Source organism: Adiantum capillus-veneris, chromosome 22 (assembly GCF_014529385.1).
Source record: "Adiantum capillus-veneris isolate H3 chromosome 22, ASM1452938v2, whole genome shotgun sequence".
Taxonomy (NCBI): domain Eukaryota; kingdom Viridiplantae; phylum Streptophyta; class Polypodiopsida; order Polypodiales; family Pteridaceae; genus Adiantum; species Adiantum capillus-veneris.
This window is the reverse complement of record NC_140952.1, coordinates 145,391,641-145,404,553: the sequence shown is the minus strand read 5'-3', so window position 1 is coordinate 145,404,553 and position 12,913 is coordinate 145,391,641. Positions and strand designations below refer to the sequence as shown.

General features: G+C 40.8%; 1 protein-coding gene across 1 annotated transcript; it reads left to right on the top strand.

Moving 5' to 3' along the window:
- Nucleotides 1-6,723: 6,723 nt before the first annotated feature.
- On the top strand, nucleotides 6,724-8,374 carry LOC147430375 (uncharacterized). The gene is made up of 3 exons (XM_086495682.1): nucleotides 6,724-7,024; nucleotides 7,116-7,212; nucleotides 7,449-8,374. Exons 1-3 carry the CDS (start codon nucleotides 6,914-6,916, stop codon nucleotides 8,024-8,026), a joined length of 786 nt encoding a protein of 261 aa, XP_086351808.1. The 5' UTR covers nucleotides 6,724-6,913; the 3' UTR covers nucleotides 8,027-8,374.
- The last annotated feature ends 4,539 nt before the right edge of the window (nucleotides 8,375-12,913 follow it).

The window sequence follows — 12,913 nt, the reverse complement described above, 5'->3', positions numbered from 1 at the left end:
GTGTGTGCGTGTGTGTGTGTGTGTGTGTGTGTGAGAGAGAGAGAGAGAGAGAGAGAGGGGGGGGGGGGGGGGGGGGGGGGGGGCGAAGCTTGAGAGGGAGAGGGAGGTAGAGCTTGTTAGGGAGGTATGGAGAGAATACAGGGAGCATGTGCGATGGCGCAAAGCAACGAGAGCAAGGTATACCCAAAAAACATGGCATTCCTTGCTCTGTTCCTTATTTATGAACGTAAGATATTACCACAGATATTATCGTGTACGTGTAAATCAAACATCGCAACCTTTTCTCAACCCCCAAACCAATTTTCTAATTAATTTTTAGCATCACTTTTCTTTTTTACTCATTGCATCTTTAAAAATTATATTTTAAGTATTATATTAGATCTTTTTAAGTTTTTCTTCCTCTTTTTACTCATTGTACTTTTTTTTTTAAATGTCATTTCTCTCAGTTTTTCTATTGAAAGTCCAGCTAACACCTACCCTACAACTTGTTCATTTTTAGAGCACTTAATAAGTTGTACTACCCATTGCAATTTATTTATTTATATTTTTTGTCATTTTTTTCAATTTTCCTATTGAGACTGTAGCTAACACCTAATCTATTAAGTAATTGTTCATTTTTTAAGCACATGTGATTTTTAATAACATTTTTGAATTAAAACGTCGTTGTGTCACGCATGTGCACAACGATTGGGATGAGCGTGGCCCTTCAAGCAGCCCAAAACGTGATCGGTGGCTCAAGGAAAAACTCCCTTGTCCTTGCGCCAAGTGCAAAAGGGAAATCCCTTGCTTGAGGTGCATTGCTTTGGATCATGTGGAGAACGAGGGGCTTTGGCTCCCTCAAAAAAGTGCTCGAGTAGATGAGAACTTAGTGGGCCCCTCGCTTGAGGAGGTCCCCCATTGGTATGTGTTCACGGTGGTTGTTCTCTAGCATGCAAGGCTGAGAGACAACGGTAAGAGCTACTAGCACTACAAGAGGTACTTCACATTAGTGGCGCTCGCAGTGCGACGCTCGAAAGTGAAAATCCACGACGTCCCTATGAGCCTCGCTATGGGCATCGCTATTCTATTTGTTTCATAGCGACGCCCATAACGACACTCATAGAGACGCTGACAGGGGTAAAAAATAAACCCAGAGTGTCAGAAACTCAAATCTCATATCTGAGTTTTCGGCGCTCAAGCAAAAGAGGTAACCCGCGCTCTCCCTCTCTCTCTCTGTCTCTCTTTCTTCCACACACACACACACATGCACACACACACGAGGAGAGGAAGGAGAGCCAGGTATGCTCCTTCCCTCTCCTCTCTCTCATGTTCCCTTCCCCTCTTTCTCTCTCTCTCTCTCTCTCACACACACACACACACTTGTGTCTTTGAAAGAGAGAGAGAGAGAGAGAGAGAGAGAGAGAGAGAGAGCACATATATAAACAAAAAACACATACACAGACACATGCATAAACAAAGAATGCATACACACACACATTGAGAGAGGAAGAGAGAGAGAGAGAGAGAGAGAGAGAGAGAGAGAGAGAGAGAGAGAGAATGAGAGATGAAGTAAAGAGAGAGATATAAAACAAAGAGAAAGAGAGAGAGAGAGAGAGAGAGAGAGAGAGAGAGAGAGAGAGGAGAAAACAAAGTGAGAGAAAGAGGGAGAAAGAGAGAGAGAATAAAAAACCAAAGAGAGAGAGAGAGAGAGGGGGAGAAGACGAAAGAGAGAGGTAAGGGGAGAAAACAAAGAGAGAGAGATTAGGTTAAGATTTAAATTAAATTTAAGATTAGGTTAGATTACATTTAGATTTACGTTTATGTTGAGTTTGAGATTAGGTTAGATTTAGATTTACGTTAGATTAAGATTAGGTTAGATTTAAAATTAGGACAAGATTTAAGATTAGCAGCTATCTATGTTAGATTTGATTTAGATTACATTGAGGTTTAGGATTTAAGATTGAATTAGATTTAGGTTTATGTTGAGTTTAAAATTAGATTAGATTTAGATTTAAGATTAAAACAAGATTTAAGATTAACTAAATTAAATTTAGATTTAAGTTAAATTACATTTAGGTTTAGGTTAGATTTAAGATTAGATTAGATTTAGGTTTATTTTGAGTTTAAGATTATAGTAGATCTAGATTTATGTTCGATTTAAAATTAGATTAGATTTAGGTTAGATTTTAGTGCATGTCAATGAAGGCGCGTTTTGCCCAAAGAGCAAACACTAGTTACACAACAATATGTATATTCCCATCAAGATCTGACACCTATTAACTCACATACTAACCATATTCAATTAGCCGCGAATCACCACATGTTCAATTAGGTTAGATTTAAGATTAGATTTTGGATTTAGTTTTTATATTAAAGTCTACCTTCGGGATTACGGTAAAAAAATTAGAGGTAAGCAAACGGTGATCCCTCTCTTCCTCTCTACGGATGCGGCCTTAAGTTGGAAAGCTTTCAATGGCATGATACTCAGATTGGAGGCCAACATGTAATTTGCTAATTAATCCCTTGAACAAAGATCTGTTGTGAAGAGATGTTAATATGATGTGAATTGCTACAGCTAGATAAGAGGCAAAGGGATTTTGTCCACTACATGCACAATCATGTAGATGTGGGTGTGTAGATTTCTCGTACCCATAAATATAGGCATTGACCAATAAAGACGAGATTATAACTCGGTGGTTCTAATCTCTGTGCACCTCTAGACCAAGGTGTACAGGGATTGGACATGACTAGAGAAAATTAGAGGTAAGCAAACGGTGATCCCTCTCTTCCTCTCTACGGATGCGGCCTTAAGTTGGAAAGCTTTCAATGGCATGATACTCAGATTGGAGGTCAACATGTAATTTGCTAATTAATCCCTTGAAAAAAGATCTGTTGTGAAGAGATGTTAATATGATGTGAATTGCTACACCTAGATAAGAGCAAAGGGGTTTTGTCCACTACATGCACAATCATGTAGATGTGGGTGTGTAGATTTCTCGTACCCATAAATATAGGCATTGACCAAAAAAGACGAGATTATCACTCGGTGGTTCTAATCTCTGTGCACCTCTAGACCAAGGTGTACAGGGATTGGACATGACTAGAGAAAATTAGAGGTAAGCAAACGGTGATCCCTCTCTTCCTCTCTACGGATGCGGCCTTAAGTTGGAAAGCTTTCAATGGCATGATACTCAGATTGGAGGCCAACATGTAATTTGCTAATTAATCCCTTGAACAAAGATCTGTTGTGAAGAGATGTTAATATGATGTGAATTGCTACACCTAGATAAGAGCAAAGGGGTTTTGTCCACTACATGCACAATCATGTAGATGTGGGTGTGTAGATTTCTCGTACCCATAAATATAGGCATTGACCAAAAAAGACGAGATTATCACTCGGTGGTTCTAATCTCTGTGCACCTCTAGACCAAGGTGTGCAAGGATTGGACATGACTAGAGAATGTGAGGTAGTTTACAGTGTGAACAGAGAGAGAGAGAGAGAGAGAGAGAGAGAGGATGCCAATACAAGACTAGATTTTATGTCTAGGTTATAAGGTTTTTACTTTCATTATGAGTAGTGACAAGGATGTGGGGCTGTCCAACCGAAACCCCTATCTCTCAACAAGGATCTTATGTCCTTGTAATCAATGCAAGCATGTTGTGTGATGGACAAGACGCGTTTCTTTGCAACACATTCGCGAATTTGGTGAGTTTGATCCATCTATTATAGATCGAGTTGTTGCCAATTATAACTCATCGGACTCTGACGCTGGCCAGCAGGCAGCAATCTTGCAACCCAATAGACGTGCTCGCAGGCACTTTGGTCAAGCAGCATACGTGAGGCCACAAGATGTAGCCTCTGACAGCTCGGAGGATGATCATGTAGACCACATTCACAACAAGGCAATGTTTGAGCCCGAGATCGATGAAATGATCAACATGATCATGGATTAAGAAAGGCTTATCTATGATGATATGAAAAGTGAAGCCAATACGCCATTGTATGATGGAGCACGTGTGTATAGATTGAAGGCGCTCCTGGTTCTTCTCAACATGCAGGCAAAGTTTGGATGGAGTAACACTAGCGTCATAGTGCTTTTCAGGTGATCTATTACAATGTGTTTACTTTAATAGAAACTCTAGATGTATAATGATCTGATAGATTACTAGAACCTTTCATACCTTCGTCTTTGAGTGGAAGTGGTTTAGATGTGTCTAGATGGCATGAGAATGGCCTCTACATGGTGGACTCTAGTGTTCCTCACATAGGGAGGTATGACAATTTAGTTCTGCCAGGCAATTGTGAGCAGGTGAGTAACTACCTTCTTTACCTTTATTTGGTTTTAACATTAATTATATCAATTAATGTTACTCATTTTGAGCTTCTCTTCTAAAGGTCATCTATAACCTAGGAATCCACCAGCCAAAGCTTTGGTTCATAGTTCTCGTAACACCTCGGGGAAGAACCATTTTTGCCACTACTGAAGTGGAGATCATCTTCGACCCTCTTCCATCTCCTACTTTGGAGGAAGACGAAACATAAGAGAGAGAGAGAGAGATCGATGATTCAAGTCCCATGGCCACAAGTCTTAGCGAGGATGATTGCCATGATGATGAGATGGAGGATGACGAATTTGAAGATGATGAAGTGAGCACATCCACAAACAAAAATTATATTTCTCTCTTATTGATTTAGGATCCATGGGCTTAGAATTGGATGACGCTTCTTGTAGAGATCTTTTGGAAGATGATTCATAAACATTTTATAAACTTTAAGTTAAAAAAAGTTTTTGTTGTGTCGTCCATTCATCACTCTCCTCCTCCCTTTTTCTCTCTCTAGTTTTGTGAAATGCTAGATTAACTTATTCGATTGGGAGTGATTAATTTAATCTATAACAGAATATTTGTAAGTTTTTGGGACAATTATTTCTGAAATAAAGCATTCTGGTGCAAGTGGAGCTAGCGTTTTGTGTTGTGAGCAGTTCGAGAGTAATCTGAAGAAGAGCTTCAAGAAACTATCATAGGTGCTACCATCTTGTAAAATGTGGGCACACTTCACTTTATCATCTCCATGCCTCGATAAAAGATGTCGTCCATGTTTTGCTTCAAGGACGTTGTTGCAAGATAGTGCTTCAAGAAGCTAACATAGGTGGTAAAATGTGGGCACACTTCACTTTATCATCCCCATGCCTCGGCAGAAGATGTCATCCATGTTTGGCTTCTCATCTCTGATAGTGCTTGCTTTACATGGAGGCACATGCATAACTTTAGGATGCGATTATGGATCACGCTCTTCGTAGTTTCATGTTTATCCACATAGCTATTGTTTCATGTTTTAATATCATTTTTTTGTTGAAAGTTTATATGATGTCGCAAATACGGGGAAACACCAAAATTTAAATGTTTAAGCGCCTAATCTAGGTTTGGTAATAAACCCGGTAATAACATCGATAAAAGCGACGGTAATAAACATGGTAATACATGCGTATATAACTGCAATAATATTGAAATACAAAAATTCTCCCCCACCCTAGCCTCCTCTCTGTTCCCTGGCCAGCCCATTTTGGACTCTCTCTCTCTCTCTCTCTCTCTCTCTCTCTCTCTCTCTCTCTCTCTCTCTCTCTCTCCCTCTCCTACTCTACAAAACGCGATAAATGAGCGCGATAAACGATTTAAGATTTTCATAGTGTTGATTACAAAGAATTGAGTATAGTACCGTTTAAGTGCCATGCATAGGATTCTCCAAAATGATTTTTTCAGCTGGTTCATTGTCTGTAGTGGTAGCAAAGAATTTTCTTGATCATTTTCTAAAACGTATATATATAGCATACACCCCCCCACCCCCACACACACACACAAAAACAAAATGTCATAATAATGTCTTTAAGAGGCCAACATGACCTATGCTATGTGTGTGTGTGTGTGTGTGTGTGTGTGTGTGTGTGTGTGTGTGTGAGGGAGAGAGATAGAGAGAGTAGGGAAGATCATATTAGGGGGAGATAGATAGAGGGTGTGAGAGAGGAATACACACGCACACACACATCAATATTTACATGCATACATAGAGAGATTCGAAAGAGAAAATAGAGAAATGAGAGGGATATAGTATTTTTATGTGTGCTCATGATTCATGAGTGATCTTGAGAAACTATATGGGTTTGGCCATTCAAAATTGTTGGTAAGAGTGAACAAGACCCACCTATAGGGAGTCGCGTTAGCTCGTCTTTTTTTAAGCGCCACAACTGCAAAACGTCTCTTGTAGTGGCATATTCAAATTTCAAAAGCCACATGGGTGTGTAATATGTATGTGTATATACACACACACACACACATGCATGTGTGTGTGTGTGTGTGTAGACCTCTTGTCAAGTGGAATATTTTCTTATGGCAGTTCTCTTTTGCGACACACATATTTCCCTTGCCTTCTCCAAGTGTGGGTGAAAGGAAAATTTCGACCGGCTCAATATTAATCTAAGCTGAGACACTTTTCCCGGACACTGGCCCGGCCCCGGCCGCCCGCAAGATATGGGTGTGGCCACGCGGCTCCATATGGGCATGATTGTTGATACTGAAGCACATGTACATGAATTATTGGCGGAATACGTGATGAGGGAGAACCCTCGCGGGAGGGGAGGGCATCTCTTCTAAGAATATATTCGGTGGCGGTCATGATGGATTGACTTGACGAAAAGAATAGATGCCGGCGACTAGCCTATTATTTGCTGGACGCTTACTTACAGCATGATGTAGCTCCTGTGCAGGAATCGACAGTAGCGGGACGAATGTTTAGAGTTTCTCCGCAATGTTAATTAGTGAATCCACGTCACGCGATGCCGCACTTAGCTAGTCCTTAATAAGATACGAGCAGCTTGACAATCTAATACACCCAGAGAGAGAGAGAGAGAGAGAGAGATCAGAGAGAGCTTGAAGCAGAATGTTGAAAGAAAGACGTCGTTGCGCGTTGCTATTTCCTGCCAGAAGAAGGAGACGATCTGGCTCAACGTCTAGTGATCAGCAGCAGAACGCGAAAGTTGAAGATCAGCAGGTAGCGCTCCACGTACTCCCTAAAAATCCTATTCATGAGGAGCTGGTGATGACGTTGATTTGCTTGCAATTATGGTGGATCGTGGCCATAGATGATGAGTAGCTGTGATACGGTGGCTGTGCTGAGAGTGAAGCTGCACTGTCCGGCCTGTGTAACGGACGTTACCAGGAGCCTTCAACGATTACACGGTGCGTCTAGCGGCCTGATCCACGGTCAACTGCTGGCATGGGCCGTGTTTAATAGTTTAATACTCGGTAGCCTATTGATTGGTTGGGCTTAGTATTCAAGCGTATTGATTAATTGCTGCCAAAATGGAGTGCCTAATTTCTAGTAGACATCAATTGTATTTTCTAGTACTTGGAACCCCCTTACTAATTAATTAAATGGCAGTCCTGCAATTTTGATTGGGTAAATAATTTTGCAGGAGTGATGGAGGTGAGTGCGGACGCCAAGGCGGAGATAATGACAGTGAAAGGGTGCAAGCTTGAGGCAAAGAGGTTGTGCGACGCAGTTCACAAGAAGACAGGCAAGAGGTGCGAGGTGTTGCTACTCGGCTCCATGGACGACCTACTACAAGCGCTTAACAACCCGCCGCCTGCGCAACAGCCGGTGCTGTCTACGTCAGACATGGCGCAGGGGCAGGGACAGGAGCAGGCGCCACCTCCACCTGCAGTTCAAGTAGAGCCAGTGCAGGATCAGAGCTGCAACATCAGTACTGGTACTAATATAATTGCACCCGATAATATCGATCAGCAGCAGCTCTTAAGTAGCTATAGTACTACGTCTACGTCTACTCTGCGTGATGCCAGCGAGCCCCGCATCGAAATTAGACATCAGACCCACACTGTCATCTATGGCCTGCCCCCTACGTCCTTGCCCATGCCACCTGCTTCTTACCCCTACTACTACGTGAGTCCCATCGACCAGCTGCTTGACACCACTCCAAATCGCTACCAGGATTGGCTCAGTGAAGAAAATCCCAACGCTTGCAAGGTCATGTAGTTTAACCTTGCAACCTGCACCTGTACAAGTTTACAAGCATATGCAAGAAAGAATGACTCTTGTTCAGTCTGCGCAGACCTCTTAAACCTTACTAGCCATGCTTGACTGGCCTCACTAAAGAAATTTTTCCCGTCTTGCGAGGGAAAACAGTATGTTTATATGAATGGTGTGTAGTGATGTAATAAAATTATAGACCATGGTTATCATCACCTTGTGCTGTATGACATTCAAAATAAGGCATCTGCCCATATAAGATGTAGCTATCTATTAATTGTCTCAATTGACTGTGAAAAAGTAGTGCGCATTAGACTCGGCAATCTTTTCAAGAATTGTCAGTTGAATGTTCGAGCTATATCCTCAATTGTGTGGACCTCGATCCATTTGGTGGTAGTGACTTCTTCTATTCTCAATGTAATAATATGTTTGGTAAAGCCGTGTATCAACCACGCTGATCAGATCCTTCAGATAATGTCTGTGCCACCATGATGAAGTGTTGGTAATTGTTTTCGTGAGATTATTGAAGCAAAGTATGTTTTGGATGGCCTCCTCATGATTGGCATTCCTATGTGTTCTAATATACAGTGTCAATATCTCGTTGAATGGTAATTGTTTTATTGTTTGCGATTAATATTACCTACCTCAAGTGGAACATTAGGAGAAGATATGGCTTGTGTAATGTATACAAAGAGAATAACATGTGGATTCTGATTCTCATGCTCTTCTTTGTAGCCACTAAAGAAAAAAAATGTCCTTTATATTGTCCGTGTCTAAAGGGAGACAAAATAAGGGGAAAACTTTCGATTCCATTGCGATGTCTTTGAAGGCTGAATTGTGACTAGGTAGGCCGTTGTACATGAGTGAGGCCACATGGTTCACAAACAAATTTTGCACAAAAGGACAAAATTGCATGCGTAATATGGTCCGTAGTGGAAACGGAGGCTGATATGAGCCTGAATGGAAAGTTTAGATTTACGAGCTTTCTTGATGAATTTTATGACCTACTCACACACACCAAAGCTCACCCAAATTGGAGAACGTGAGTAGGCGGGTCCTAACGATAATGATGACTATGCCCGGGAGGATGCAACTTGCTCTGGAACCAATTGTTGGAAATAGGGTTGGAGGGAAACACACACAACTTGGAGAAGATGAAGAAGCTCAAGGCACACAACAGAGAGTATATATATTGATTAGTGCACAATGAAAGATAAGTTAGCCCTAGAATGATGGGAATATATATAATGCAGGGGGGGAAACCTCCTAGTGAGGGAAAAAATGCCCCAATGGTCCTAAGTGTGTTCACACACATCACTACCACAAATATATGGTAACACAATCATGGCTAAGGAAGTGCCAAAAGATGAATGCCACTTTTTAAGTGCAAAGATCCCATAAGAATTTTACAAGGCTCATGAAAACAGTAAAATACGGCTTACAAAGGGTGGGAACTAGAGGCAAAGTGGATAGAAGGGCATGTGGATGGGCATGATGGCTTAGGAATTTCATATGAATCCTCAAAGTTTCCCAAAAGAGTCTAAAATCCCATGTGTCATACTCCCATGCTTTGGACTCTTCCACCTCCTCCTAGAAACTCATAATTTTTAAAAGAGTCCAAACCTCCATGTGTCATCGTTCTTCCATGCTTTGGACTGATCTTCCACCTCCTCTTAGAAACAAAGTTTACAAAAGAGTCTAAACCTCCATGTGTCATACACCCATGCTTTGGAGTCTTCCACCCCCTCCTAGAAACTCAAAGTTACTACTTCTAAAACGACAGGGGAAAAAGTTGTCTTTATCAAATCGGACATAACTCCCTCATATGACATTGGATTGCAAAAAAAATTAAATGAAATTTAGCTATTTTCAAGCGCTACAACTTTGTAGAAGAAACAAAGAGCTAACTTTGAGATTCAAAGGGCATTTAATGGGATCTTTGGAGACTTCCTAAAATTTTAGGAGCCTCAACGAGTATTCTTTATAGTACTATGCAATAGAGCTTCTTCTTGTCAAGCTAATGATCAAATCACTATGGATTCCACTCCTTTTCTCTATTATATTCTATATACTACTGTACAATAGAGCTTCTTCTTGTCAAGCTAATGATCAAATCACTATGGATTCCACTCCTTTTCTCTGTTATATTCTATATACTACTATGCAATAGAACTTATTTTTGTCAAGCTAATGATCAAATCATTATAGATTACAATCATTTTCTTCGCTATCATTTTCTTCGCTAAAACGATCAATCAAAGAAGCCACTAAGTTGCTTGGGTAATGGAGATCTTAGCCGAGTCCATGGTCCTATGTATACTCGAGCTTTTGTTGTTAATTAGAGCTCCAAGAGCATGAGTAATGAAAAGCCTTTCAGGGGGGGTTGGACGTTGGCCTAATGAAATTCAATTCTAAGTCTTGTGTCGTCTCATGTTAATAATCTTCTCCTTAATTTTGGTTATAAGCATGCTAGTTGAATATGTATGTGCAAATAATACTTGGTTATGCACCTAAAAGTGTAACCCATACTAAGGTAATTTTATGCATAAAGCAACCTAAATCTACTTAAGGTTTTATTGGTTTCAAATCATTAAGGTCTTTCTCTCCTAAACAAGGTAGAGGACGGTCCTATCATATACTCTTTGGGATTAGTACTCTTTTCTCTAGTTTTTAAACTACTTGATTAAGAACAGAGAAAGAAAGTAGTTTTTAAACTACTTGATTAAGGTGTTTAAAAATAATCATGGAGAATAATCTACCTAATGCAATTTTAAGGAAGATAAAGCATCGACATAAGGAACTCATGCAATAAGGTATTTGGTACAAATACTGCATGAAGCAAAACATAGTGTCAATTTAAAACCCACGATGCAAGGGTTGATGTTTGCAAACGACATGGTTATTGTGCATATCCCACAAAGAATGCCAAGAAAGACTTTCCTTATGCTACTCATGTCTCTTGTCTTATAGAGGTCAATCAAAATGCTACACAACTATGTTATGCATGGGGTCTTACCACAAGGACTCCTCATTGAGAATAAGGTTCTCCACAAGGGAGTGAGAATGTCACTTTCTCAAGAATATCATGTTAATCACTCTCTTAGCTACACTGTGAAGAGGCGAAGATCTCCCTCAAGCGAAGGTTCTTCTTCCAAGAGTGGGAAGAGTGAAAGAGGTTGCTTCCATCAAAGGAGGAGAAGATCTCCCTCACCATCACCAAGTCCTCCTTCTTCCCACTCCCAAGAAGCTAGATGTTATGAAGTTGTGTCAAATACAATGAAACATCCTTCATGACAATGCAAAATAACATACCATGCATGGAAACAAGTACATGAGCTATAAAACTTCAAGGAAGGAGGCAAGAGCATCACCTTCCTTTCTTTTGTTGATGGTGTTAGGTAAAGGCATTGTGCCTCACCTTGCTTTGCCTGTGTCCGTCAGGAAGTGTCCAACCGCCCACATTTATCGCTTTATTCTTTATAAATACAAAAAATAAGGAGCTCTCACTTATTCTCACATTGTGCTCATACATTGAGATTTGGGAGCTCCACCCCCATCCTCTCTCTCTCTCTCTCTCTCTCTCTCTCTCTCTCTCTCTCTCTCTCTCTCTCTCTCTCTCTCTCTCTCTCTCTCTCTCTCTCTCTCTCTCTCTCGCACATTACCGCATTCGTGCACTCACAATTGGTATCAGAGCTTTGGCGATGCGCGTGCTACGGCTTCTCGACGAGACGAAAGCGACAGAGCTCAGATATAACGGCTTGAGCTCGAAGGAGGTGGATACAGCTCGGTGCTAGATCTCAGTTTAGGCATGTATATTTAGCTTGTGTAGCAAGCCATTGCTGAATTTTGCAGAAATAGAGCAAGAACAAGAAGTATTGCAGCTCGTTTCTGTTGTTTTTGGCTCCCGAAACAGTGTTTTTTGCATACCTCCGTCACACAGAGTCGGATGGATATGATCCAGGAGTCTAGGTTGGGGTTCTAGCATGTTCTAGACGTGTTGGTCATATCAAAAATTTGAAATTCTAAGCATTGAATTTTCTATAGAAGCTTGTCAACAATCTCAACATATTGATGTTTTGTAGTTTGATTCCTATAGTGTAGATCGAGAGTGATGCGGTTTGCATCTGTGGCTATGTATGGAACACTGTGGTGCTATTTGAGAGAGATTTCACCTTGTTTTAGTGTATGCAAGTAATGCTTTGGGATGTGACTTTTGGAGCATTACACATTCGGATGCAGTTTCATGTGCATTGTTTGACTGTGTGGGGCATTTTAGAGAGCTTTTTAAGCACGGTTTTGTGCGGTTTCATGCTATGTATGCATTATGCGGATACACTTTGAGCTAGCCATACTCATAGATACCAAGTTTACAGATTTGTAGTGTTTTTTGACAAATACACGTCCATAGAGCTACTTTATCAGGAGTGAGCTAGTTTGCCAGGCTTTTGGCATTGCATGTAGACCATTTGTGGATTTTGCTACTGAGACAACGTCTATTGTCATGCATATTTGGTGAGATTTTTTGAGTTTTTGCTCAGTTTCCAGGAAAAACTCTGTCGGATTTTTCCAAAGATTTCTCACCATGGTTTATGCGTGTTCGCAGTTTGCTCTCTGATGGTATAGTGGTCGATATATTCCCACTTCGACGGTGATCGAGTGTTTACTCTCACTTTTGACAAGTTTTGTCAATTTGGACACGGTTTGGTGTTCTTGTACCAACTCTCGTAGGAGTGAGGATTTGCGTATGCTTATGTGGCTACAATACATGCTAGTCAAAGGTTTTTGTAGAGTTTTGCAAGCAGTTTCTCTTGTCACACACGTTTTGAGCTAGTTTGCTCTCTACTTGCGTATATGGTTATGCGCTTTACACTCAATTAAGCAGTTTGTCCTAGT

What these genes read in the sequence shown, in the direction of transcription:
- LOC147430375 (XM_086495682.1), top strand. Translation starts at nt 6,914, where the DNA reads ATGTTGAAAGAAAGACGTCGTTGCGCGTTGCTATTTCCTGCCAGAAGA. An exon ending in CGAAAGTTGAAGATCAGCAG is followed by an intron (nt 7,025 to 7,115) that starts GTAGCGCTCCAC and finishes TCGTGGCCATAG; the next exon opens with ATGATGAGTAGCTGTGATAC. An exon ending in GAGCCTTCAACGATTACACG is followed by an intron (nt 7,213 to 7,448) that starts GTGCGTCTAGCG and finishes ATAATTTTGCAG; the next exon opens with GAGTGATGGAGGTGAGTGCG.